This window comes from Mesocricetus auratus, unplaced genomic scaffold, assembly GCF_017639785.1.
Source record: "Mesocricetus auratus isolate SY011 unplaced genomic scaffold, BCM_Maur_2.0 Super-Scaffold_100007, whole genome shotgun sequence".
Taxonomy (NCBI): domain Eukaryota; kingdom Metazoa; phylum Chordata; class Mammalia; order Rodentia; family Cricetidae; genus Mesocricetus; species Mesocricetus auratus.
Window position 1 is genome coordinate 26,976,458 of NW_024429191.1, and position 25,683 is coordinate 27,002,140.

Below are 25,683 nucleotides of genomic sequence, written 5' to 3' on the forward strand. Positions count from 1 at the left end.
CTGCTGTACTCTGGACAGTGCTTTGCTACAAGAAAGCAAAACAGAATCCATGGATTTGGTGAGGGCTACAGGCAAGCAGTGAAGAGGAAAACTCAAGGCTCACTGCCTAAGTGGGGATGCTGGCTGTTATCTGATTAGCTTTAAGACAGGCTAGTCCATCTCTCTAAGGTGCACTGTTCCCTGGGGCTCATTTTCCTTGCCTTTTTACCTGTAATAGAGACATGATGGTAACATCAACTTCCCTGAGTTCCTAGGGAACTTACATGAGCTAATATCTCTAATATTTGCCAGACAGCATATGAAGAAGAACTTTACTTAATACCCATCACCCCCCCCCAAGAAATCTGGTCATAGTCATGCAACTCATTCCAGTAAGTCAGGGTCATGAATATGAGGCAGATACATAATTTTGATAAAGTATTGCATGTACATGCAGGATACAAAGTGATTATATTGATACAATTTTCCACAACTAAAGAACCCTGTAGAACACAGCAGTGATTAGTGGAAATGGGGGAAATGGTTGTCAAAATGTCATAGGAAGTTTGTGAAAAGTTGAGGAATGGTGGTTTTTGCCTAAATAAGTTTTAAAATTTAGAATCTTCTGTTTCCTTCTAACACACACACACACACACACACACACACACACACACACACACACACACATGCCTTCTATCCCACACAGAGAGAAAGACAGAGACAGAGACCGAGAAAGGGGGGGAGAGGGGAAGAGAGAGAGAGAGAGAGAGAGAGAGAGAGAGAGAGAGAGAGAGAGAGAGAGAGAGAGAGAGAGATTGATTGATTGATTTAATTTTGGTTCCCTTCAGGAATTTTTTAACTTCCTAAAAGCTCTGTTTCCTCACATATAGAATGCCAATGCCAAGATAAGATTTTTATTTTATGTGATTGCTGTAATGTAGAAGATTAATTCGGATATAGATGGTTGGAATGATTCCTGGGTCTCCATAAATGTGAGATCCATTTCTTCTTTCAATGTACCTTTTCACTATGCCCTAACCACGCTAAAGACTCAGTGTATTCCCTAGGCAAGATTGCATACTTTTCCTAAAAGCACTTCAGCAAAAATTATAGAACCATACTTGATTTTATTACAACATCTACCCTCTTGTTGGAGTGACAAGCTGAGATAAATGCTCTAACAAGTGCCTTTTGTATAGTCTATGTATCCTATTTCTAGCCATAACAAGCTTGAAAAAAAATACTTACCAATATAATACTATTGCCAGGGATGTGAGCACTAGAGTCAGGCAGTTTAGAGTTAAGAGACTAACCATGTCTAAAGCTTTGAACAACTTAAAAACCACTCAGAGTTTGTTTCCTTTCCCACAGATGGACCTGACACCATATCATATTGTGAAAGAGTGCTGTGAACATCAGAGACAATGTGGGTCACCCACCGAAGGCTCCATGTCATATGTCCTATGAGTTCATTCTCTTCTTATATTATGATTGAGTTAGACAAAGCTGGGACAGGTCCAACACTTTTTCCCCTTAGCACATTTAGTGGAAAAGACTGTGGTTTTAATTATTTCTTTTGTTTTCTTTCATATAAAATTCATGTTTTGATATACGCTGCAGTTAGAATTCACATAAAAAAGGAAACATCATGGTGATGGGTTCACAGGGCACCTCTTCCCTTTATTCTAGAGCTTTCAGGAAAAACACTGTGGTGGTTTAAGTGAGAATGCCCTCCAGAGGCTCAGGTATTTGCATACAGGGTTCTCAGTTGGTGGCACTATTTTGGAGCCTTAGGTGGTACAACCTTGTTGGAGGAAGTACATTAACAGGTGAGGGTGGGGGAGGCTTAGAGAGTATACAGCCTCACACTACTTCTCATTTCCTTTCTCTGCTTCCTGCTTTTGAAGACGTGAGATCTCAACTCCTGTTGCCATGCTTGCTGTTTGTTGCCCTGCTTCTCCACCATAAGGGACCCATACCCATCTAGAATTGTAAATTCCCCCAAGCCCTTCAGTAAGTGGTTTCTGGTTCTGGGGTTTATCACAACAACAAGAAAGTAACAATTCAACCATTCCATACATGAACATTAGAGAGTGACATTGACATGGTACGGTTAGGCTTTTGCTTGGAGTTTAGGAGGACCAGAGAGTACTTTTGCAGAGTCTAACTGAAGTTTCTATGAAGAGCCCCCTAAACAGTGTCTTGATTTTTAAAATTCATTTTGTACTTTCCCATGAGACACACATCTTGAATGCAATATTTGAAGCAGCTGTTATCTGCAAACTAACTCAAATTTCAATTAGGACTTGCTAAGGAAAGAATTAATAAAACAGAAATTTTGACTAAGGGGTAGTTGTGAAACTGGGTATGGTAAGAAAGCACATAAGAACACATCCCTTTTTCCTACAATTGTCTCCTTCCTTAAGTTTTTCCCCCAACTTAACAGTCATGTTCAGCACATGCTTAGTGCTATAAAGTGGCAACATTTAACTTAGTGACAATACTTAAGACAGTGCCAGACCAGAAAGAGGGTTCTCTTCCGTTTTTTACCAGGTGATACAGGGCAAGAAGAAATGAAGGCGTCTTAAGTACACTTTAAGTACAGAATTTAACTAAGTCCACAAACCCTAAGTACTAAGTTCTATAAGACACCAGAAGGAGGGCAATTATTGAGCTCTGGGGTAGAGTCCATGGGTTGTAATGATACTCAATTTATAAGCAGCAGACTCAGGTTCTCACACATTCTAAGATAACAGATTCAATGAAGGAAAATATTGATGGAAAGCAAAACAGACAACAAACAAAATACAGAGAAACAAAGAACATACAACTCCAAATTCCTATCTTTTCCCGATTACCCATGATTCCAGGACAATATGGTTTCCTAAAAAAGACCTGAACAATGTCAACATTAATAGACATGTTATTGTGGAAGTAGAAACCATCCAGAAACATTAACTGTAGACAAAGAACTATAGGCAGATGATGACTGCTAAGAAGAGAAATAGCCTCTCCCCCCAAGGATGAGACTACCCTGCCACAGCTGGTTATAAGGTACCAAGTATTCAGCTCTGAAACCATGTACATACAAGCAACACTAAACAAAAGGCTGAATTTGTATATTTATTTACACGTGTGTAGCACATGCACGTGTGTGTGTGTGTGTGTGTGTGTGTGTGTAAGAATAATAATCAAAGAAAAAGAAGCCATGGATTTAAAAGAAAATAAGTGGATGGGCAAGGAAAGGATTGAAAGGAGGAAAGAGAATGGGGGAAATGATGTGATTCTATTTTAGTTACAATTTAAAATCTATTAAGAAAAAAACCTAAAGAGAATTACCACAGATCAGATCCCTATGACATCAGGTGAAGTCATTTCAACCTCACACTTAGATTATCCCTAATCAATATCAGTTTTTCAAACAATTTTTCTAGATACCCCTTGCTTATGAGAAGACCAAAAAAGATTATCAATAGCCAAAATGCCTTCACAAGGTATCTTATCCCAGAGACTCAGTGTGATACACTCATATGAATTAGCTTGCCCAAGAACAATGCGTTTTCCTTGCTATTTTGTGTAGGAACAGCATTATAATTCTAGAATCAGGATCTCCAAAGCACTTCTTTCTGGAATAAAGCAGCCTGCTTAACAGGTTCTCTGGGTAGCAAGACCACCCTCCTTCTGCCTCCCATGAGTCTAAAGCTTGAGCCACCCTCTTGCAAGGCAGACACTGATGAAATCAGAGGGTGATAAGTTCAGTCACTGCTGTGAATAAGTTGCTTTCCTTTAAAAAGGCTCAGAGCTACTAAATTAAGGATGTATCTCAGAAAGTATACCAAAGGCGGTTTGAAATATGGGTAAATATCTTGGCTAAGAAATATAAAATCTGTGAATGAAGCTTGCATTTTGTTCCTTGTAGTAGACCTTGGATGGGGTAGAACTTCCACCAGTGCTGCCCAATTTTCATGATAATGTGGACAAGAGTGCCACCCCCAACAATCCTACCCAGATAGAAGAGTGAAATCTCAAATAAAGTCCCAGCTTAATTATGCCATGTGTTGGAGGTTTTCCACAGACTAATTATATATCTGTTTGACATTTATTTAGTGCCAGCTGTTGTGATGGGCAGCTGACTACAAAAGGAAGTCCTATGGTAGGACCCCAGCCTGCAAAGTGGCCACCATCAAGGAGGATGCAGTGGGTGCTTCCCTGATACCAGCTGTTCTTCAAAACAGATCAACACCAAGATAGTAAACACGGTCCCAGATTAATACATATCTGGATTTGAATTCTACCTGCCCCATACACCCACCCACTGGGCATAGTTTGTCCCTTGTTTCTCTTTATCCATTGGAACAGTGTGATCTGCTTTTTAACCAGGGGACTTACAGAAAAAAAGGATTTCAGGAACCATAATATTTCAAAAGGTAGTAGAAGAAATCAGCACCAACATGGGGAGATGTTTAGGATGCTATTATGTAGGCACAGGGAATGAAGATTGTCATTAACTATCCCATAATAAAAGTTAAAATGAAAAACTGTTTAGCAGAGAATATTCATTTTCTCATAATAGCTTTTATCTCTCTACTCATCTTATATTATACAAAACTACCCTTCAACTATTTTTTTATTTTCTGAACTACTATTGTATAAATAATAAATACTGCCTAATCCAGGACTTAATCATCTCATTGCTTTTGTGTTAATTGTCTTCTTACAACAAGGCTTATCTCCCAAATTATGCTGCACAGTTCACTAAAGACAGCATAGACAGTATAGTTTTGGGATATTTGCTTGGATGTTGTCAACAAACATCAACAAAACTGAACAGAAAGGATTTAAGTTTTTAAATTCATCAATATATAAAGATGTAGTCTATTTTTAATGCTGACCATAAATATAAGCCCACACATTCACAGGCCATTCTTTCTAGTGTTTTCTGCAAGTGAAAAAGAGTTTGTGGCAAAATGAGAAACCTGACAGCCACCTTCTATTGATGAGAAACTCCCTTCAGTTTATGAGTGGGTCTCAGCCCTGACCAAGGCAGGCAGGTAAGAAGACAAACTGCCCACAACAATTCTTAAGTTGCTTTTGAACATGGAATCTCATGGAGTTTGCCTGTGGCATTTTGAAAAGAATTTCATTAAATGTTGCTAACATGTCATAAGCTCCCTTAAATGGAAGGGTAATGGCTCATAACATTTGTAAGCTTTTTAATTTCATGGAATATGAGCAGCATAATCAGGACCTATTAAAGTCAATCATCTGTGCCAAGAGGGGCTACCTACTTTTGCTTTGTTTCTCTTTTCCTTGTGGGTGTACCCTGTGAACCAATGGGTAGCAAGCCCCAGTAACATTCTTTAAGGCTCACACTGGCATGTCGCATTCTGAATAACTTCCGATGAAACCACTGTGGCTCTACTTACATATATGGGTTAAACAGGCACCACTGGGAAATAATTCTCTCTGGAAAAAAAGTGATTTCTTTTTGCATTTGCTTCAGCTCAGTATGCAGATTCTTGAGAGAATTAAAAATCAGCCATCTGACCATTGTAACTGGAATTAGTAAATTAATATGAATGTAAGAAAGATTCATGTCTCCTGCAACACAGAAGTGGCTGGCAACCAGTCTATCAAGCTCTGCTCCGAGGTTCTGTTCTACTTCCAATCCTTAACTTATAACAGTGGTCACTTATACCAGGTTAAGTAACAGATATGGTTGTACACAAATGTTTTATCTACTGATTTTGTTTTCATGAAAACTCAGTGATTTGAATAATATGATGTCAAATTACATGCCAGAAGTTACAAAACTAGAATTGGACAAAACCATGCTTCAGATCAGTTTCCATCTGGCCCTAAATCACATGCACAGTGCTTATGTGCTATCCTTTCTTTACACATGCCCTGTTGCAAGTGTTCCAAGAGGAATGGAAATATCTCAAGAGCATTTCACAAAGGGAATAGAAGTGTCATTTAAGCATGGCTGAAAACTATAGAGTTAGACAAATGGAATTTATATCACAGTCAAGGGAGAAAGCACACATCAAAATTTGAAAAGTCGAGTTGAATACAGTGAATCAGAATATGGCAAAACCACAAGCATATTGACAATATGGAAAGAAGGAAGGCAATGGATGAAGACCTGAGCAAGTGATAGGCACCTGTGATGGTTACTCACTATGGCCAACTTTACTGGATGTGGAATCACCTAAGATGCATTACTGGATGTGTGTGTAAGAATGCTTCCAGAGAGCTTTAACTGAGCTATGGAGCACCAATCCTGAATATAAGAGGTTCAATCCCATGGACTAGGCTCCCGACCTAAATAACAAGGGAAAGAGGAACGGGCACAAGACCAACATTCATATCTCTCTTTTTCATGGACGTTAGGTAACCAACTGCCCTTGTGTTCCTGATGTCACGTCTTCCCTGGCATAATGGACTATATGCCCATAAAATATGATGCAAAATAAACTCTTTCTTCCTTAATTTGCTTTTGTCAGGCTTTTTCACAGCAATGAGAAATTCAAGTAATACAATGAAATACAGTGGGCCACTGGGGACACACAGAGCATAGGACTTTTGATTCTATACAATTCCAACTGTGTATTATAGCCGCATTATCTGGGAACTCCACAGTTCAGAGAAGCCCCATGCAACCCTAACATGTAAATCTTCACAAGATAAACAAATAAAAACTGAATACCCAAACTGAAATTTCATAACAATATGAACACAGACATACTTATATTTGGTTACAATTTATACAAATTGTATAAAATAGCTATTTCTATTTTATTTTTCTATCAAAAAATTAGCTATTTCTCAATATGCCAGGAATGACCAGAACTTGAAAATGAGCAAATTAATGGCACCATACTCTCACTTTCATATCTAAAATATATGGGTTTTTATTAAAAAATAATAAAACACTTATGTCCAAGAATATTTACTATATATGTGGGGCTGCTGTGGGATTTTTTTGGGTTGATAAAAATCAAGAAACAGGGCTAGAGATATGGCTCAGGGGTTAAGAGCAAAGGACTGAGTTCAGATGCCAGCACCCATGTCAGGTCACAGCCACAAATACTCCAGCTCCAAGATATCTGGAGCCCTCTTCTGGCTTCCATGAGCACCCACACTCACATACACATACCCATACACAGACACGCACTCTTACACATCACTTTTAATCTTTAAAAAAGAATGAAGAAATGATTCAAGGAAAGATAATCAGGATGTACATATCATAAGGAGAAGAATTTACAAGGCAAGCTGAATTCAGGATGGAGACAACCTTTCTCCAAAAGGACTCCAAAATATGACTAAGTTCTAGGACCACCATTAGACCCATCAAATTACCTTCTCTCCTATATATCTATAGTATAATTTGGAGGGACTGGTAGAGCTAGAAGATACTTGCTAATGCTTTCCAGGTTTCATAGTTGAAACAGAGAACCAGAGTTAAGAATGTCCAGGTCTCTAGAAGTTTAAAATTTCAGAAAGTTTTAAGCATTTCATATGTGTTTCACATTGACATACTCTGAAATGAGCAGACTACTTAGACATTTAGAAATTAAATAGCTTGATATCCCTACTTTCACTGAAATAGTATGGTGATTTTTATATATCTGTCTGTCCCTGAGTTAAGATTTGCTACCAAGGGCTGGTGAGGTCCTTGAGTGCACAGAGTACTGGCTTGGCATGCATGGATCCCTGCAATTGTTCCTTAGCATGGCATAAAACCCTGCATGGTACTGCAAACCTGTGATCCCACTACTCAGGAATGGAGGCAGAAGGTCAAAAGTTGAAAGTCATCCTCTACTATTAGGCTTTTTAATCTAGACTGTGGCATGTGTGGTTGTAAGTACTCAGACACAAAGTTTTCTCTGAATTTATCCATGTAAAGAAGGTAATGATACCCCACCATTCATTACTGAGCTGTGGCTAGCTATCTATTTAAATTTATTTTAATATATTTTCATGCAAAAACCTGATATTAGACAACCATGTGAATTTCCCGATGATTTTAGATGTCTGTCCTCATCTTCCACCTTGCTTGAGACAGGGTCTCTTCGGGTGTTGCTGTGTTCATCAGATTAGCTGGCCTATGAGCTTATAGGGATTCTCATGTCTCTGCCTCCCATGTAGCCATGAGAACTGGAATTACAGACCTATGCTATGGTACCTGGCTTTATACAGATCTTGGAATTCAAATTCAAATCCTCATTCTTGTGCAGCAAGTGCTTTGCCATTGAGCCATATCCCTAGTCGCATCCATCCTTTCAACAGTACTTATTCCTGTTAATTCTTGATTTCTTTTCATAAAACTTCTTTTTGTACGTTCTAATCCAATTCCTGTTTTTACTTGTACTTAAATAATTCTGTACAGAATAACCTAGATAAATAGGAATTTATCATCTCACAGTTCTGGAAGCCAAGGAGCCTGTGGTCAATGTACAAGTAAGTTCAGTCATATGGTAGGGGCTGCTCTTGGCTTCCAAGACACTCTTCTCACTGCTGTGCCCTTACAAGGGGAGTACCATGTGTTCTCAAGTAGAGAAATGTTAAGGAGAAGCTTTTCCTTGCTAGCTGCTTTGGTTTATCACCCGCCAGTCGCCTGGGCTCTGCCGCGTATCAGTCCCAAATAAACACACAGGAGGCTATATTAATTATGAAGCTGTTGGCCTTGCTTGTTTCTTACTGGCTAGCTCTGACTTAAGCAATTACCCCATAATTGTTAATCTAAGTATGTCTCTTACCAGAGAATAGTTCCGGGCTCCTACCCCATGGCGTTACATGTTGACTCTCTGTGTTTCTCCTACCCAGAGTCCTCCTGGACTCCTAGTCCCTCCTATCTAGATTCCCTATTGGCCAGACAGTGCTTTATTGGCATAAGACTTCCCCAACAGAGAAAAGGACAGAATGGGTGGGAAAGGTCAGATGTTTTATGATCTTTCCTTTAGAATGGTCTCAAACCACAATGGATGATCCCTGATTATCTCTTAAGGGACCTACTTGTACATAAACCACTAAAGATCAAATGCAGGTGACACATTTCAATCATAGTTCTTCTTGCCCCACACTTTGCTAACTTACATAATACTGTTACTCCTTGGAGTGTTTGTTGAAGTGATGGGAAGCAAGGTAGTGACTTCCATTTCTCAAAAAGCTCAGATAGAAAAACAAGTAAAAAAATAACTATCGGAAGAAACCTCACCCTTTACAATTGCAACAGACAACATAAAACACCTTGGAGTAACGCTAACCAAACAAGTGAAAGACCTGTATCACAAGAACTTTGAGTCTTTAAAGAAAGAAATTAAAGAAGCACTCAGAAAATGAAAAGATCTCCCATGCTCTTGGATAGGTAGGATCAACATAGTAAAAATAGCAATCTTGCCAAAAACAATCTACAGATTCAATGCAATCCCTGTTAAAATCCCAGCACAATTCTTCACAGAATTTGAAAGAATAATAATCAACTTTATATGGAAAAACAAAAGACCTAGGATAGCCAAAACAACCCTGTTCAACAAGGCAATGTCCTTAGGCATCGCCATTCCTGACTTCAAGCTCTATTATAGAACTATAGTCCTGAAAACAGCTTGGTATTGGCACAAAAACAGACAGGTAGACCAATGGAATCGAATTAAACACCCTGACATTAACCCATACACATATGAACACTTGATCTTTGACAAAGAAGCCAAAATTACACAATGGAAAAAAGGAAGCATCTTCAGCAAATGGTGCTGGCAGAACTCGATGCTGGCATGCAGAAAACTGCAGATAGATACTGTCTGTCACCATGCACAAAAACGTAAGTCAAAATGGATCAAAGACCTCAACATAAATCCAGCCACACTGAAACTCTTAGAAGAGAAAGTGGAAGGTTCTTTGAAGGAATTGGTACAGGAGACTGCTTCCTGAACATAACACCAGTAGCACAGACACTGAAGTTGACAATTAATACATGGGACCTCCTGAAACTGAGAAGCTTCTGTAAGGCAAAGGACATAGTCAACAAGAAAAAGGTAGCCCACAGAATGGGAAAAGATATTCACTAACCCCACATCTGACGGAGGGCTGATCTCCAAAATTTACAAAGAACTCAAGAAGCAAGTCTCCAAAACACCAAAGGATCCAATTAAAACGTGGGCTACAGAACTAAATAAAGAATTCTCAATAGAGGAGTCTAAAATGGCTGAGACACACTTAAGAAAGTGCTCAATATCCCTAGCCATCAGGGAAATGCAAATCAAAACAACTTAAGACTGTCAGAATGGCTAAAATCAAAAACACCAATGACAGTTTATGCTGGAGGGGATGTGAAGAAAGGGGAACACTCCTTCACTGCTGGTGGGAGTGCCAACTCGTACAGTCACTTTGGAAATCAGTGTGGAGATTCCTCAGGAGAATGGGAATCAGTCTACCACATGACACAGCAATTCCATTCTTAGACATATACCCAAAAGATGCACATTCATGCAAGGAAGTCTGTTCTACTGTATTCATAGCAGCATTATTTGTAAACGCCAGAACCTGGAAGCAACCTAGATGCCCCTCAACTGAAGAATGGATAGAGAAAATGTGGTACATACACAACGGAGTAGAATTCAGCGGAAAAAAATAATGGAATCTTGAAATTTGCAAGGCAAAAGGACAGCACTAGACGAAACCATCTTGAGTGAGGTAACCCAGTCACAAAAAAGACAAACATGGTATGTACTCACTCATATATGCATTTTAGACATGGATCAGGGGAGTGCCAACCTACACTCCCATTGCTAGAGAGTCTGGGAAACAGGTAGGACCCCAAGAGAGATATGCATGTTATCCCAGAGGAGGGGAATGAGGCAAGATCTCCTGAGGTGATTGGGAGCATAGGGGTAGGGGAGAGGGAGTTGGGGGAAGAGAGGGAGAGAAGAGGAGGGGAGAGGAGGACATGGGAGAGCAGGAAGGTTGACTTGGGGGAAGAATAGAGGAGAGGAAGGCAAGAGATAACATAATAGAGGGAGTCATTATAGGTTTGAGGATAGATCTTGCACTGGTGAAATTTCTAGGCATCTGCAAGTGTGACACCAACTTGCAAACTAAGCAATAGTAGAGAGACTACCTTAAATGCCCCTCCTTAATAATAAGTTCGACTACCTCCTTATATGCCATCCTAGAACCTTCAACTAGTGACTGATGGAAGCAGAGGCAGACACTCACAGCTAAACACTGAACTGAATTCCTGGAACCCAGTGAAAGAGAGGTAGGACTGATGAGCAAAGGTGTCAAGACTGGGCTTGTTTAACCTACAGAAACAGCTGACTTGAACAAGAGGGAGCTCTTGGACCCCAGACTGATGGCTAGGAGGTCAGCATGGGACTGATTCAGACTCCCTGAATGTGGACATCAGTGAGGAGGCCTATCCAATCTATGGGGCCTCGGGTAGTAGTTCAGTATTTATCCTTGGCATACAAATGGACTTTGGGTGCCTGTCCCACAATGAGGGATGCTTTCTCATCCTGGACTTTTGGGGTAGGGTCTAGGCCCTGCCCTGGATGAAATGACAGACTCTGGAGATCCCCCATGGAGGGCTTCACCCTCCCTGGGGAACAGAGTGGGGATTGGGTGGGGGGAGGTGCAGGTTGGTGGGTGGGCATGGGAGAGGGGAGGCAGAGAGAGCTGGGATTGACATGTGAAACAAGCTTGTTTCTCATTTAAATTTAAAAATTCTAAAAAAAATAAATATCAGGAAGGCTACAAAATTGTCACTGAATTGAGGAAAAAAACAACAAACAGTTTTATGCTAATAACTGAAAAAATGAGCCCAACTCCATTTCTTATGTCTTAATGAGCTACCACCTAAGAATAACTCATCTCGCCATAAACATTCCCCTCATGTTTAGTAACAAAATTGAGCCTCTGCTGCGGGCTAAAACCAATCTATATAGCTTGATGGTAGAACACTTCAATTACTCTACCATCTGTACTTGTGTTTTTCTCCTGAGAGAAGGCAGTTTGATTTCCATGACTCTGATGTTGCATAACGGGCTCCGTGGCTCCATAGTGGGGGCAAGGCACACTACTGTACCAAACAAGGAGGACAGCCTGGCCTGCTCACTCTTTCCTTCTTTCACCTTGGTGGTAGCTGTCCTGCCTCACCCTTCCCTCTTCTGTCCCCTCTAACACACAACAGGTGCATCTGAGGAATATTTATTAGCCCTAACAGCCTCATTTCCTTCACAGACCATTTTAGTATTTGCCTGGGGGCAGAAACTCTGCTGATAAAAACAGAATCCCTTGGGGAGATGGAGAGTCCTGCACTCATAATTTTAGGCAACCACCAGTTAAAACATTGCTGGTAATAATTGACTGTGCACTGCAGCAAAAGGTTACACTTTGCTGCTTCCAGAGATCACAAAAATCAGCGGAACAGCACAGATTTGCTTATCGTTTCATAGGTCAAAGAAATGTTCCCTTCCACCTTTGAAATGACATCTTCCAAACAATCATCTGTGATTTTGACAAGGAACAAGGGTTTTTAAATTGAGACCAAGAGTGCAATACACAATAACAATTATGAAGCACCCAGTGCTAAGAGCATTGATAGGAGATGAGTCTGTTATGATTGAAACATTATGAAAAGAAAACATTTTAAAGTAACTTTTTTTCTAACAATTTAATTGTGAAGAACAGCAAAGATTTTTAGGAATATAACACACCATGAGGCATCTTTAAAGTTAGCTCCTCTCTGCATCATTGTCCCAAGTGCTAAACACTCACCACTGGCTCTGAGATGCCCCTGGACTGAAACTAGACTTTTCTTGCCATTTAAAGAACATCAATCAAACCACAGCAGACTCTGGCATGCATTCATTTTTGTCGTGGCTGTTAGGGCTTAAATGTTAAGTTCTTAAATTTTAAATGTTAAGAAGTAATCAAGAAACAGTCTCAGCACCAGGTGGCCATTGTGTCAGCATAGATATGGCAGTCCTCCATCAGTGTGTACCAGTTATTGCATCAGCACAGGCTATTGGTACAAACAGGACCAGGTGACATTGCTAAGGCACACTGATGAAGATGGGGAGCTCCAAGGTTTGAAGGTCTGGAAATACTAATGTTTAATCCCTGGTCCATGGCATGTCTCCATTCTTAGGAGTTTACATTTGCCTATAGATGACATGCATCACACATCTGTAGGCTCTTAGTGTAGAGAAGTGTGATGGCTGAGCTGAACTCCTGCAATCAGTTGCAGAGAGGGAGGAGTGATGAGCAAAGGGGTCAAGACCAGGCTGGAGAAACCCACAGAAACAGCTGACCTGAACAAGGGGGAGTTCATGGACCCCAGACTGATAGCTGGGAAACTAGCATACAACTGTTCCAGACCCTCTGAATGTGGATGTCAGAGTGGAGGTCTGGGCAATCTATGGGGCCTCTGGTAGTGGATCAGTATTCATCCCTAGTACACGAATGTACTTTGGGAGCCCACTCCATATAGAGGGAGACTCTCTCAGCCTAGACACACAGTGGAGGGCCTAGGCCCTGCTCCAAACAATATGACAGACTTTGAAGATACCCCACTGAAGACCTCACCTTCCCTGGGGAGCAGAAAGGGGATGGGACAGGGGGTCATTGGGGGTCAGGGAAGGAGGGGAGGGAGAGGGAACTGTGATTGACATGTAAAACAAGCTTGTTTCTGACTTAAATAAAAAAAGGAAAAAAAAAGAAGATAGAAAAAAAGAAGTGTGATGGGCTTCAACACATTTACAACACTTTTATCTCTTTCACCCAGAGTTTTCAGTCTCCCATCAGCCCCACACTGTAGCTACCTGCCATGTGAATTAATTCTTAGCATATGCATGAAAAGACAGTTAATTCTTTTATAGTTAACATTCAAACTCCTTCAAAGGAGACACTTGTCCCTGTTTCTAACTGACAAGAATGGACTTAAGAGAATATTCATTGGTTCAATGAAATTCTGCTTCCTACCCTGTCACAGACATGAGTCTAGGAACTTCAGGGTTTAAACAGTGGCAATAATAATATTTTTAAATGCTAGCAACATCTAATTATCATATTCAAACTTATTGACTTGTATTCAAGACACTGTCCTATAAACTACATATATTCCCTTTCACAGTGCTGTAATAGACTTATGAGAGGTAGAGTTACATTGATATTGTACCCATTTTCTTGCGGAGTAAAGTGAGTCACAAAAAAGGTCAAGACATTTGCTCAAGATCACATACCTAGTAAATGAGTAGACACAGGAGCTGAATGGAAGAAGGCAGTGCTTCAGAGTCTGTGTGTGTGTGTGTGTGTGTGTGTGTGTGGTTTACTAATGACATGACAGGATACCTGCCTATAGTAAAATGATTACTATATTGGGACAAATATAGACCTTCAGTATCATTCTTCTAAGACTGTGCTGGTAAGAAGATTTGTTGGGACAGAGGACTCACATAGGCAAGTAGATAGGTAATTATACAATTTACATCTATAGTATATAAATTTGTATTATGTAGTATGAAGTGATATAAAAAAACCAAAGTTACCTGGGCAGGGTTGTATTTTGGATGGGCTATCTTGGGAAAGCCTCTATGTGAAAGTTGTTGGAGCAGACTTGGAAGATGGAGTGAGACTAACAGCTTTCAAACTGGTATGTGGAACCTACTCAGGACCTCCATATCTCGTGGCTCGTAACAGCGGCATCAGGTAGGTGGTAGAACAGGCTTCTGGGCACCATCACTTTGGGTTTGAGTTTCCAAGGGGAAACTGCTTAATGAAGTCTATGACTTCCAACAAACCACAGCAAATGAAAAGACAAAGAAGCTGAGACATGAAGGAGCTTATTCAAAGGCTCAGTGCTCATCAACAGGACATTATAAAGAGAACTTGCTTGTCAAACTCTGAAGCAGTAACCTTCCCAAAACATTAATTTGCCACCATTAATTTCCCTTCCTATCCAAGAGGTTTTAAATAACTTCAGGAGTTCTGTTTCTAGGGGGGAGATCCTTTCCTTCACAGCCAGACTCTAGGCTCTGAGTCTCCCTTTTGTTGTCTTAGCTCAGCCGATTACTGCTTCTTATTCTGCTTTTACTCATTCCAATTGTGACCCATTTCAAAATCTCTAGCTAAATATTACTGTTCTTTAGTTTTTGTGAGGCATCGCCAACCCTTTGTGCAAAAACTTCTCACTGGATGAAGAAGGAGTATTTGTAGTATGAGATTAGCTTGAAAAATGGTGTCTTTCAGTGATCTAGGGTCTTCAAAACAATGAGACCAAAATGATGGATGAAGCAAGAGAAAGATTTCAAAGGCATCCTGAATGGTAATGACCCTCAAGGCATACAATTAGACAGTCTTAGACTTCAAACTTATGTCTGCTTCCTCTACCACAATCATAGCTAATATAAATGTATCTGACATCTGACCAAAGTCCTCCATAATCCTTATAGCTTGATTTAAGAAGAGCAAACACACCTTCTCTTATTAAAAGAATAAAAACCTTTCCAGCCCTTTTATTTCTACAGCAACCAAAAGCCTTTGAATACTTTCATCTGTTTCCCAGCAAAACAAACCAACTAGTGTCAATGTTTATCTAGTCATAATTTGTTGCCTGTTTAAAAAAAAAGGCAAGCAGCTGGTTTGCAGTATTGGCCACAATAAATTACAACATGTAAGCAGATACATGGGGGAATGGTGCCTGGCTTCACTGTACAGATGGGCTTATAGATGACCCTTCCCTGTGTAATACTAACCTGATTTATGAGTGAGCAAGGAAACACAAAGATGCCTAGTGCCCCACTCTGACTTAGTACAAATCATTTTTATTTACCCAGGCAATATTTCATGGTCCAGTTAACTTCTTAATTAAAGACAGCAAGATGCTCATGTTCCATGCAAGTGGCATGGAAAATACTGTTCTGTGTGCAATATGTTCAGCTGGGAGTCGAAGCTGTTTGGCTTATTCAGGAGACACCAATGTAGCCTTCATTTGATTTCTGTTAGTTCACTACAACTAAGTGATCAGTGCTCTTGTCTGTCACCCTGCGTTAGTTCTGATATTTTCCCTTTAAGTAAAACATCCATAATCCAAAAATTTCTGCCCAACCCAGGGTTCATCTGTGTAGTGATTAGAAGGATAAACACACGCAAAAAGAGGAGGCGTGTCCATGAGACAGAGGGAGGAGTGCTACAGGTGAGTAACAGCTTCAGGCTCCAGCAGAAGTTCCAAGAATGTCACCACCTGCCAGTGTGCATGCAGACAATGAAAAAGGAGAAATATGGAGACCTCATGGTTTTTTATGGCAAATCAGACTATACAGTTAAGCAGGTAAAACATAATGCTTCCAGAATGAATTCAAACACACAGATCAGCCAAATCGAGCAAAGTACCCAGTAACAACCCCACTCCCACTCAGTCAACTGCTCTCTATTGCAAGAACCAAGAATCATGACAGGGAAAGAACAGCTCATCTGGTAAGTGGTACTGAGAGAACTGGATACACACATTCACATGTGAAGGCAGAGAGAAGGAAGGCAAGCAGGAGCAGGGAAAGATGGAATCTTAATCTTATCTGATATTCAAAAATGGACTAAAACTTAAATGTATGACCTAAGCTGATAAAATGACTAACAGAAAAAAGGGAGAGATTGATCTTGCCTATACTTTTTTTTATCTTTTTATAAGAACTAAAACCAAAGGTGTCAAAAGCAAATACAAACAAATGCACACAAATGCTTCTGGATGACAAAGGCATTTTCTCAACAAGGTGAGGAACCAACCTATCCAGTGAGAGAAAACATCTGCAAAATATGCAGCATCTAACAAGGAATGAAGTAAACATATATGAAGAGTGCACAGGACTTCATACCAAGAATAGCAATTTGTTTAAGAAAAGGTAAAGGGTCTGAGAAGTCATTCCACCCCCCCAAAAGAGGCATGCCAATGAATGAGAGGCTTGTTAAGAGTGCTCTCAGGGGAGGAGTGATAATATGAACAAAGGAGTCAAGACCATGATGGGGAAACCCACAGAAGCAGCTGACCTGAGCTAGTGAGAGATGACTGATTCAGGTCTGACAAATGGGGAACCTGCATAAAACTGAACTAGGCACCCTGAACATAGGTGAGAATGGTGTGACTGGGGCAATATATGAGGGCACTGGCAATGGGTCCAAGATCTAACACTAATGCCCAAACTGACTTAGTAGAGGCCATTGTATATGGAGAGATACCTTGCTCAGTGTAGACACAGGGGTATGGGAGTGGAGAGGTGCCTCTGTCCTGCCTCAACTAGATGATGGGACAGACTTAGTACACTTCCTAAGGGAGATCTTACCCTCTTCATGGAGCAGATGGGAAGAGGGAGGCCTGGGGGAAGTGGGAAGATAAGAGGAGAGAGAATTGGGATGGGAATGTAAAAAATACATTAATAAAAATGCAAATGAATGCTCTCAGGAATATTAATAACAATTGATGAAATGCAAATGAAAACTAGATGTCATCTCACATCTGTTAATGTGCATTAGCAAAAAGAAGACAGTATGTGCTGACAAATATGTACAGAAAACAAAATTCTTATGTGTTGCTGGCAGGTAGGTACGTAAGAGATGAGAATCTATGCACATTCCTCAGGAAAAAAAATCTCATATGACATATTGATCCAGCTCTGAAAATACACAGCCAGTGAAAACAATCTTGACAGCTAAGAGATGTCTGTACTGTGAGTTTATTTTAATATTACTTAAGAGTTAAGACATGGAGTCAATCTAAGAATACACTAACAAATGATTGAATAAAGGAAATGTTTGTGTGTGTCTATACAATAGAATATGACTGAGGCCTACAAATGATACTCTCCCAGTTGTAACAAAACAGAGGAAACTAAACTAAGTGAAACTGCACAAAGAGGCAAATACCACACAATCTCAGTGCAATGCGGAAACTGGATACACTAAACTCACAGAGACAGTGAATAGAAGGGTAGTCATTAGGAGTAGGTGGTGGAGTAGGTAAGTGCAGACATGTACTCATTGGATCCTGACCTTTGGTTATATAAATAAGTCTCAGTTTAATGTATAACATGGAAGCTATGAAGTTATTTGCATGTATTATTCATTTGAAGCCAGCTTAGAAAAATCTGAACCAAAAAGGACTGTTAAAATGTTTTATTTGTAGTGGACACTTCACAATACATGTCAGGACATCATTAATGATTTATGCCTCTAATATATACAATTGTATCTGTCAGTTGTATAATCAGTAAAAGCCGAGGTGGGGACACAAGAACTGGAGGGCTATGGAAAACTTAGGCATAGGAGAGAAAAATAAGAAGCAAGCCATAAAGAGTGAGCAATGAATATTAATACTTATTTAAAGTCCACTGCTTTAAAAAAATAAGTATTCCCTCTTACTTTTTGAAAGAGAAAAATACAACCTGATGTATTGACTCCTTGATGAGGTATGTACACTTACAATTCTGTAAACCAAGGGTTTAGGGCAAAGAACCATAGTGGCCAGGGACATCAAGGTCACATAATACAAATGACTGCAATAACTGGATATGGACTACCATGACTGAGACTGGTAGACTAGAAAACACACTAAGGAGGAGAGAGGGTTGCCCAGATGTACCCTCAGAAACATCAGCCCACTTCGCTACATCTCCTGTTCTTTGTGGGGGCCAGATTTCTTCTCTTGACTAAATCAAATGAACAGATGCGGATATTTCAGAAACAATGTGAAATTGTCATTCTTGCCCATCCAGTAAAAGCAAATAGCAGCTTTGTCAAGTGATGCCTGTAGAAAATAAGGCTCATAATGGTTAGGTGCTCCCCTTAGCTATCACTGTGGAAGGTGGGTCCCTAAAAATGCATTCACCTTGACAAGAAATTTATTAGAGAACGTCCTATCAGTGGATAGATCCAATACCACCAGACCCAATTTTCTGCATCATTCATTATTTGGGGGTTCATTTTCCTCGCACCTTTACTCCTCTCAAGGGATCAGTGGTATGCTCTAGCCAGCTATCCCCATTGAGTAGAAAATCCCCAAGTGTGACAGCTTATCTCACCTAGCTGGTATGATGGGAAAAATTGAAGGCCAGCTCAGTAGTAATGCCTTGGGAACTTGCAGTCACGGAGTTTATGTCTGTCTGAGCGACTGGTAGTAAGGCAAGTCCTAGCTCCTAGGCATTACTGCCCCAAACATTTAGGGAGGTGATGAATGGAATTCAACTCTCAGAGGCTTTGATTACTCAGCCTAGATATGTCAAGAATTAATGTTTGCTGATATCACTCACAGTTATAAATTTATCTTCTCAGGTGATTGCCACCACACTAATCCTAATCTTAATTGTAGTGCTTTTACCAGGACTCCAGCATTCACTAAAGAAACAAGATACAGTATTGAACATTGTGTGCATGGTTTATCTCGGTTATCATATCAGTGAAACAGAAAACCAAACTGAAGATAATTATCTTTTCATTACTCCACGCCATTTAGCATGACTCTCGATCTCAGTCAACTGGGCATGAGTTTTCTGATGTCAAAGAGTAGAAGGAGTTGCCCATGAAACACAGCAGTGGTGATGCATGGTGGAATGAAAGAGGAGAATGGAAAAGTGCTGAGTTGTATTGTTAGAACATGAGGAATAACTGAAGGCTAGAGTCCAGTGATAGCCAACCTTCATCATTTCCATCTTCCTTGACAGCAGAACTACAGTTTGTTTGAATACCATAATCTCTACCTTCACAGAGGAGGGTCTATAGACTAACCCTAAAGGTCTAATAATCTGTCCTTTATTATTTTCTGTCAACACATTTGTTTTTTCTTATCACATTCCAAAGAGATGCAAGTTCTACTTCATAGCAAACAACTCCCCATTTCCCTCTGTGACTCCCAGTGTTCTCCAAGAGAAAAATGTATTCCTTTGAATCACAATCTCATACCTCTTTCCAGCAAATCAAGACAGCCTAATTGCAGGAAAAGACAGAACTTTTGTAAGTTAGATATTAAATAGATGGTTGTAGAGAAAAAAAATCCTTCAGGGAAAGGCAAAGGTATTTTATGCTTAAGGGATTTTTTTTAATGAACACTATATATGGCTCCAGGTCTATGAAGGTCAGAGAAATGCAAAGTAATGACAGAGTCAAGTAGAGACATCAATGGTTTCTTGGAAGCAGGCAAGGAGGGCAGAATGGTTTGATGGGATAGAGAGCTTAAAAAGGGAACACACAGAGACTCTTTGTGGTGGTCGACATGTTCATCATTTTTACGGTGGTGAGGTTTTTTATGTGTACTCGTGTATGTGGTGCACACATGCAAACATTTTCTAAAACCAATTTTAAAAAGATTTTGACAGGCCTTGCTGGAGGGCTTAGAGATGTATTGTAGACGTGATAGGAATGGAGTGTTTCTACAAGTAGAGGGACTTAGCATCACGAGTGGGATCCAGTCTACTACAGCCCTGGACATAAAATGAGCCGCTACACCAAGTTGCTGGATTTCATTAATTATGTCAATTGATGTATATTTTGTAAATGATGATTTAAGGAACTTTCTAGTCAGTCTTGCTTTCATGTGGACAGTGAGGCAAAGTGAAAGACTTAATATGCAAAGTGAAGGATTTAATAAACATTTTCAACCAATGAGCTCTGTTTCTTCACAAAATCAGTAAGTGAAAGCTGCGGAGGCACAGATAGTGATTCACGGGACAAGGTTCAAATATAGGTTAAATATAATTTATTTCGGGGAGAAGTCACTTACCCAAGAAGCAGATGGCCACCGCAAGTACACACTCTAAGGATCCACACAGGCTGCTTCCTGTGACCTGATTGGATGCAATAGAGACAGCCACTTGCTGGGCCCCAAACCCAAAGTCACTCCCAATCAGTTCCTCCCAGTGACCACGCCCAAACAGGCGTGGTCAGCACTATACCGAGTAGCTAGCTCACTACAAAAAGCCTATGTAACAAAGTGATGGGTATTAGCTTTCTCATTATTGTGATCAAATATCTGACAAGAAGTGACTTGGGAATGGGAGAAGATTTATTTTGCCTCACATTTTAACAGTGAAGTCTATGTGTGTTGTGGTGGGTAAGGCAATAGCTGGAAACGGTGGGGGAACAGGTGTGATGCTGCTTGCCTACCTGTCTAATGATCATGAAGTAGAGAGAGCTGAACTGTAAACCTGAAGGCCCTTCCTCTGTGACACACTTCTTCCACTAGTCCTCGACTTCCTAACTATTTTGCAACCTACCAAGAAAGCACTGGCAACTGGAGCCTGATCAGATGACACACAAGACAGGAGGGGGGCAGTTCACGTTCAGACCATAATCCAAACCAACCAACAACTGTAAACATCATTAGCCTCAAGTTTGGTAACCTGGACTAATGAAGGTACATAATTTGAGAGTCATGCATCTTACTATAAGAAAAATGAAAACTTTATGCAAGAGACTAGTAAACAACAACAACAACAACAAAAGAGTTAGATTTCTGGAATTGAAATCTTTGCTCTGTTTTTTAAAATGCATTCTGGACACGTTATTTATTAACAGCTTAATTCACCAATCTGTAAAATGGAGTAGTGGCTTAATTCACCAATCTGTAAAATGGAGTAGCAATAGTTTCTGTCACAATGACAACCTTTAAATTAAATGAAACACGTATTATGCATGAAAGCCAGGACACAGCATTCAGTTATTAAATGCAATTATAAGCCACAGTATCTGATAATGAACTAAATCTAGACAGCATGGGCTACAACATAGAAGCTGTAAATGAAAACCAAAGATCTGATTCATTAGTTCTGTTTCCACAGATGACTTTGAAATGGTCAACGATGAAAAATAATAGTTAATATTGTCTGCCCTTCACAGGTTTAGATCCAGGTTTTTCCTGTGTTCATTATGTCCTAGTTCATTGCATCATATAGAAGCTAGTAAACAGTGGCTACTATCATCTATGCCACAAAGGTAAGGGATATGGTGGGATAATCTTGTTTACAGCACCAAAGCTGTGCTTGTTACCTAAGTCTTCAGGTTCAAATGCCAATTTACCCACCATCTCAATCTACCACCTCAGTGGCTAGCAAGGTAATTTCCCCAGATTTAGATTTCAGAACATTAATTTATTTCCTTCTGATCAGGAACTTACTGGTCGGGACTGGATTTCTTTGGCGTACAGAGGTTGTAAGAATTCTGAGTCTCCTTCTAGCTTCAGACCCTTTTCTGTGATTCTTAAGTTCCCCATTCCATCCTGAAATAGACAAACAGACACAACAGGGAAAACGTGATGAGCTAACATTTCAAAATACCCCAGGCTGTAAAAAACTGAAACAGTTATTGCCTTCTTCTATCTTTTTCTTTTTTTAAATACTTGCAGGAGTGAGATGAGGGGAATACAAACGAACATAAAATACCAGGAGGCATTGTTCAATACAATTATGCATATTATTCTTTTTGCTAACTTATCCCAAGTAAATTCTATTCTGAGAATGCCCCTGAGCCAACAACTTGCACAGAAAGAGGAGGCCCTCATCCCCAGGGCTGCACAGAGCAAAGGAAGCAGGAGGAACAAAAAAGATGACTCTCTAAGTGGAAGTGAACGATGCTATTTCCAAAATTCCTTGCCGAGATTTCACACAAAAGCTTGTGATCAAATTCAGTGTTCGCACATGATTTGTTTGACTCCTCAAACATTGGAGAAGTCTAATCAGTGACTAGCACTTTAAAGGGTATTTGCTGTATCAGTGCTAATTCAAAGGCAGAAATCTTCGGCAGCATCTACGTACTTACCACCCATCTACAACATATCCATTTGTGGTTATTGCTACCCACCATACCCATTGTCTCTTCCCCTTGCTCAAAAATAATCCAAATATCATATATAATTGTAATCCCTCCTGACAATCATGCCTTACTATAAGACATAAAATACCAAATCCTAACAATCATTCAGTGTTAATAGCAAATACCCATATCAATGTTTACACCTCACTGATAATATATTTTCTCTCTAATAATTTACCTATCTGAATGACGTTTTCTACTGTTAGTGGTTGATAGACAAAATACTAGGTAGTTTCCTATAACCTCCATGCAGTATTTCTGTAATGAATTACTTACCTATATTTTCCAAGACAATGAGGTTTCTGTATTCATTCATTCACATCATTCTCATATCCTCCCTCCCTCCCCCTCTCTGTATTTTACTTTATTTTGATAAAATACAAAGTCTTTTCTCTTTCTGTGCCTTATTATCTCAAATAGTTTTCTCTGACTGTGGTGTCTTCTGTAAAACATCAGTTACATCAGGAACCTTGACCAGTCTCAGACTGAGTTTTCTAGAAAGAGTATATCCACAGTATATTCTAGGAAATGGGGTGTATTTGTTTTCTGTTGTTTTAATGAACATAACCCACAAACTTTAGTATTAAACAACACAAATTTTGTAACTAATAGTAATTAATTTTAGAATTCTGCCTAACGGTTCATGGGACTAAATTCCAGGTGCTGAAAGGGCCGGTTCCTTTTAAAAGATTGAATAAGAATACTTTCAGTTGTACAGCTTCTCCAGGACTATCCCAGTCCTGCGTTCATGACCTCTTCCCACGTGCAAAATTAGTAATGGCTAGTTGAATAACCACTGAGCACTATGACAATAGCACAATGTTCTGTGATTTCCTTGGGTTTATGACTTTCCTTCTATGATCACCTGCTCACACAATTCTATCTGCAACTTTAATTCTCCCTAAGAACAGTAGCAACTTTACAAGTTCTGAGAGCAGGGTGTGGCTATCTTTGGGATGGGGAAAATTTTCTGTTTGTTGTGTGGGTATTTTTCTATCAAGAGGTGCATAGCATTCTTGCTATGATGTTATCAAGCTATTGCTGATCTCTGTTAGAAGGAGCCACAGTTTCACTAGAAGTTCCCAACAGACAAATGGCTAGTCCCTTTTGAATTCTTAATTTATCAGATAGAGTAGGCTATTGAGAAAACTTTGATTTAACTCATTATTTACTTTCCTTAAGTTATGCTTTACAGAATTTGGACTTTTATTTTTTATTCATTGGTATTCACAAGACTGAATGGAGGTAGGACTATCAGGAGTTCAAGGTCGTCTTCAGTATACACTGAGTTATAGGCCAGCCACAATGACATTTGCTAGTTTGGTTTATTGAAGAATACGTACAACACAACTTCAGAACCTCCAAACCACGCCCAAGCTGACATTATGACTAATAAAAACTGAAACTTTGCCAGCTCTGAAAATTCTTGAAGCATAGTCTTCTAGCAAAGTATAAACGATGGGGATTCAGTCACTAGAATGCTAATGTGTGTTGCCATGACACATACCCACAATGACAATAGACTTCCCTATCTCTGCACACTGTCGATCACTTTCATGCCATTTTAAAAGTCCTCTTTTGTTTTACAGATTTGTAAACTATGCACATGCTTTGGTTTTATTGCTCTCTGTTTCCTTGTAACATTTGAAAACTGAAATTTCAATGAGCTCCTGTCAATTCAGGGTCGGCCTCTCACACAGTCACTGCCCACAGCCTCCTTGCTTTAGGGACATCACATAGTCTCTCCAGCCTATTTCACTAAGATCCTAGTTCTCAGACTACCACACAGCTTTCTATTGCAGACATGGCCATCAGGTATGTATCTCAATGCATTCAGTATTGCTATTGCTGGGAATGGAACTAAATGACAAGATTGGCAATGGGCACTTTCCCCCACCCCTTTTTATAAACATGAGTCAGCCTATGGATAAGAACAGATCTTAGAGAGCCACAATGCTCCTCTATGGTCCACATTCCTGATATTCTTATTTCTGGCATTTATAGACACAGCTCTGCCAATACAGCCCCAGATGAGGCATTCAAACCCTGAGAGAGAGGCAATAGGATGACAGACATGCATGTGTCTCACCAGTAACAGTAGAACTTGCAATAAAGGGAAAAAGAAGAAATCAAAGAAGAACAAAGATAGAGAAATAAACAAAGCCCAAGAAAGACAGGCTAAACCCTTACAGTAGTAGTTTAGTTTTTATCTCTTATCTCTCATGGCTGCAAATACACCACAACCTTGCCAACTTCCCAGTTCTTCTTAGAGGGTCATAAGCTTTAGTTTTCTAGATCCTTCCTGATCTCTATGTCTGTAAGTTGTTTAAGTAAGGTGATGTGATTGGCCTCTGCATAAGCAAAGCAGAGACCAGGGGTAAACTAAATGTCTGCCCACCTTTAGAGTGTCTCCCTCAGAGACTGCCAAAGATTCATCAACAATATCTTGGCATCAGATTCATCTGAAGTGGCTGCATCTTTAAGTACAATAGTAGTTGAGGGAGGAACTAAGATAGTAGCTGCAGGACAGACCTGAAGCCTAACTGTATTCCTAACTAGATGTAAAGATATATATATATATATATGTATGTATATATCTGTAGATATGTAATGTATTTTAAAAGACACACTGATTTCTCCCCTGTGCAAACAGTAAAAATTCAGTTTTTTAAGTTGCAGGACAGTCAAAGAGCCAGTCTCACCTTAGCAAATTCCCTCACTCAAGAGTGTCAGAGAACCTTCAATGTCAATGGTAACATGAGTGTTACCCCAGTTCTCTTAGTTGAAACCAATACAGGGCAGGGTCTGGTGCTTGGCCAGTTACCAAGACATCTGAACACTCTCAAGCAA

General features: G+C 39.8%; 1 protein-coding gene across 4 annotated transcripts in view; it reads right to left on the minus strand.

Annotated features, from left to right (window-relative positions):
• Sgcd (sarcoglycan delta) overlaps positions 1-25,683 on the minus strand; it is a 601,123-nt gene that overhangs the window by 173,443 nt on the left and 401,997 nt on the right. For all 4 annotated transcript variants that reach the window (XM_040747904.1, XM_040747903.1, XM_040747906.1 and 1 more), the window contains 1 exon segment: positions 22,139-22,240. In XM_040747904.1, the coding sequence (XP_040603838.1) occupies positions 22,139-22,240 (102 nt within the window).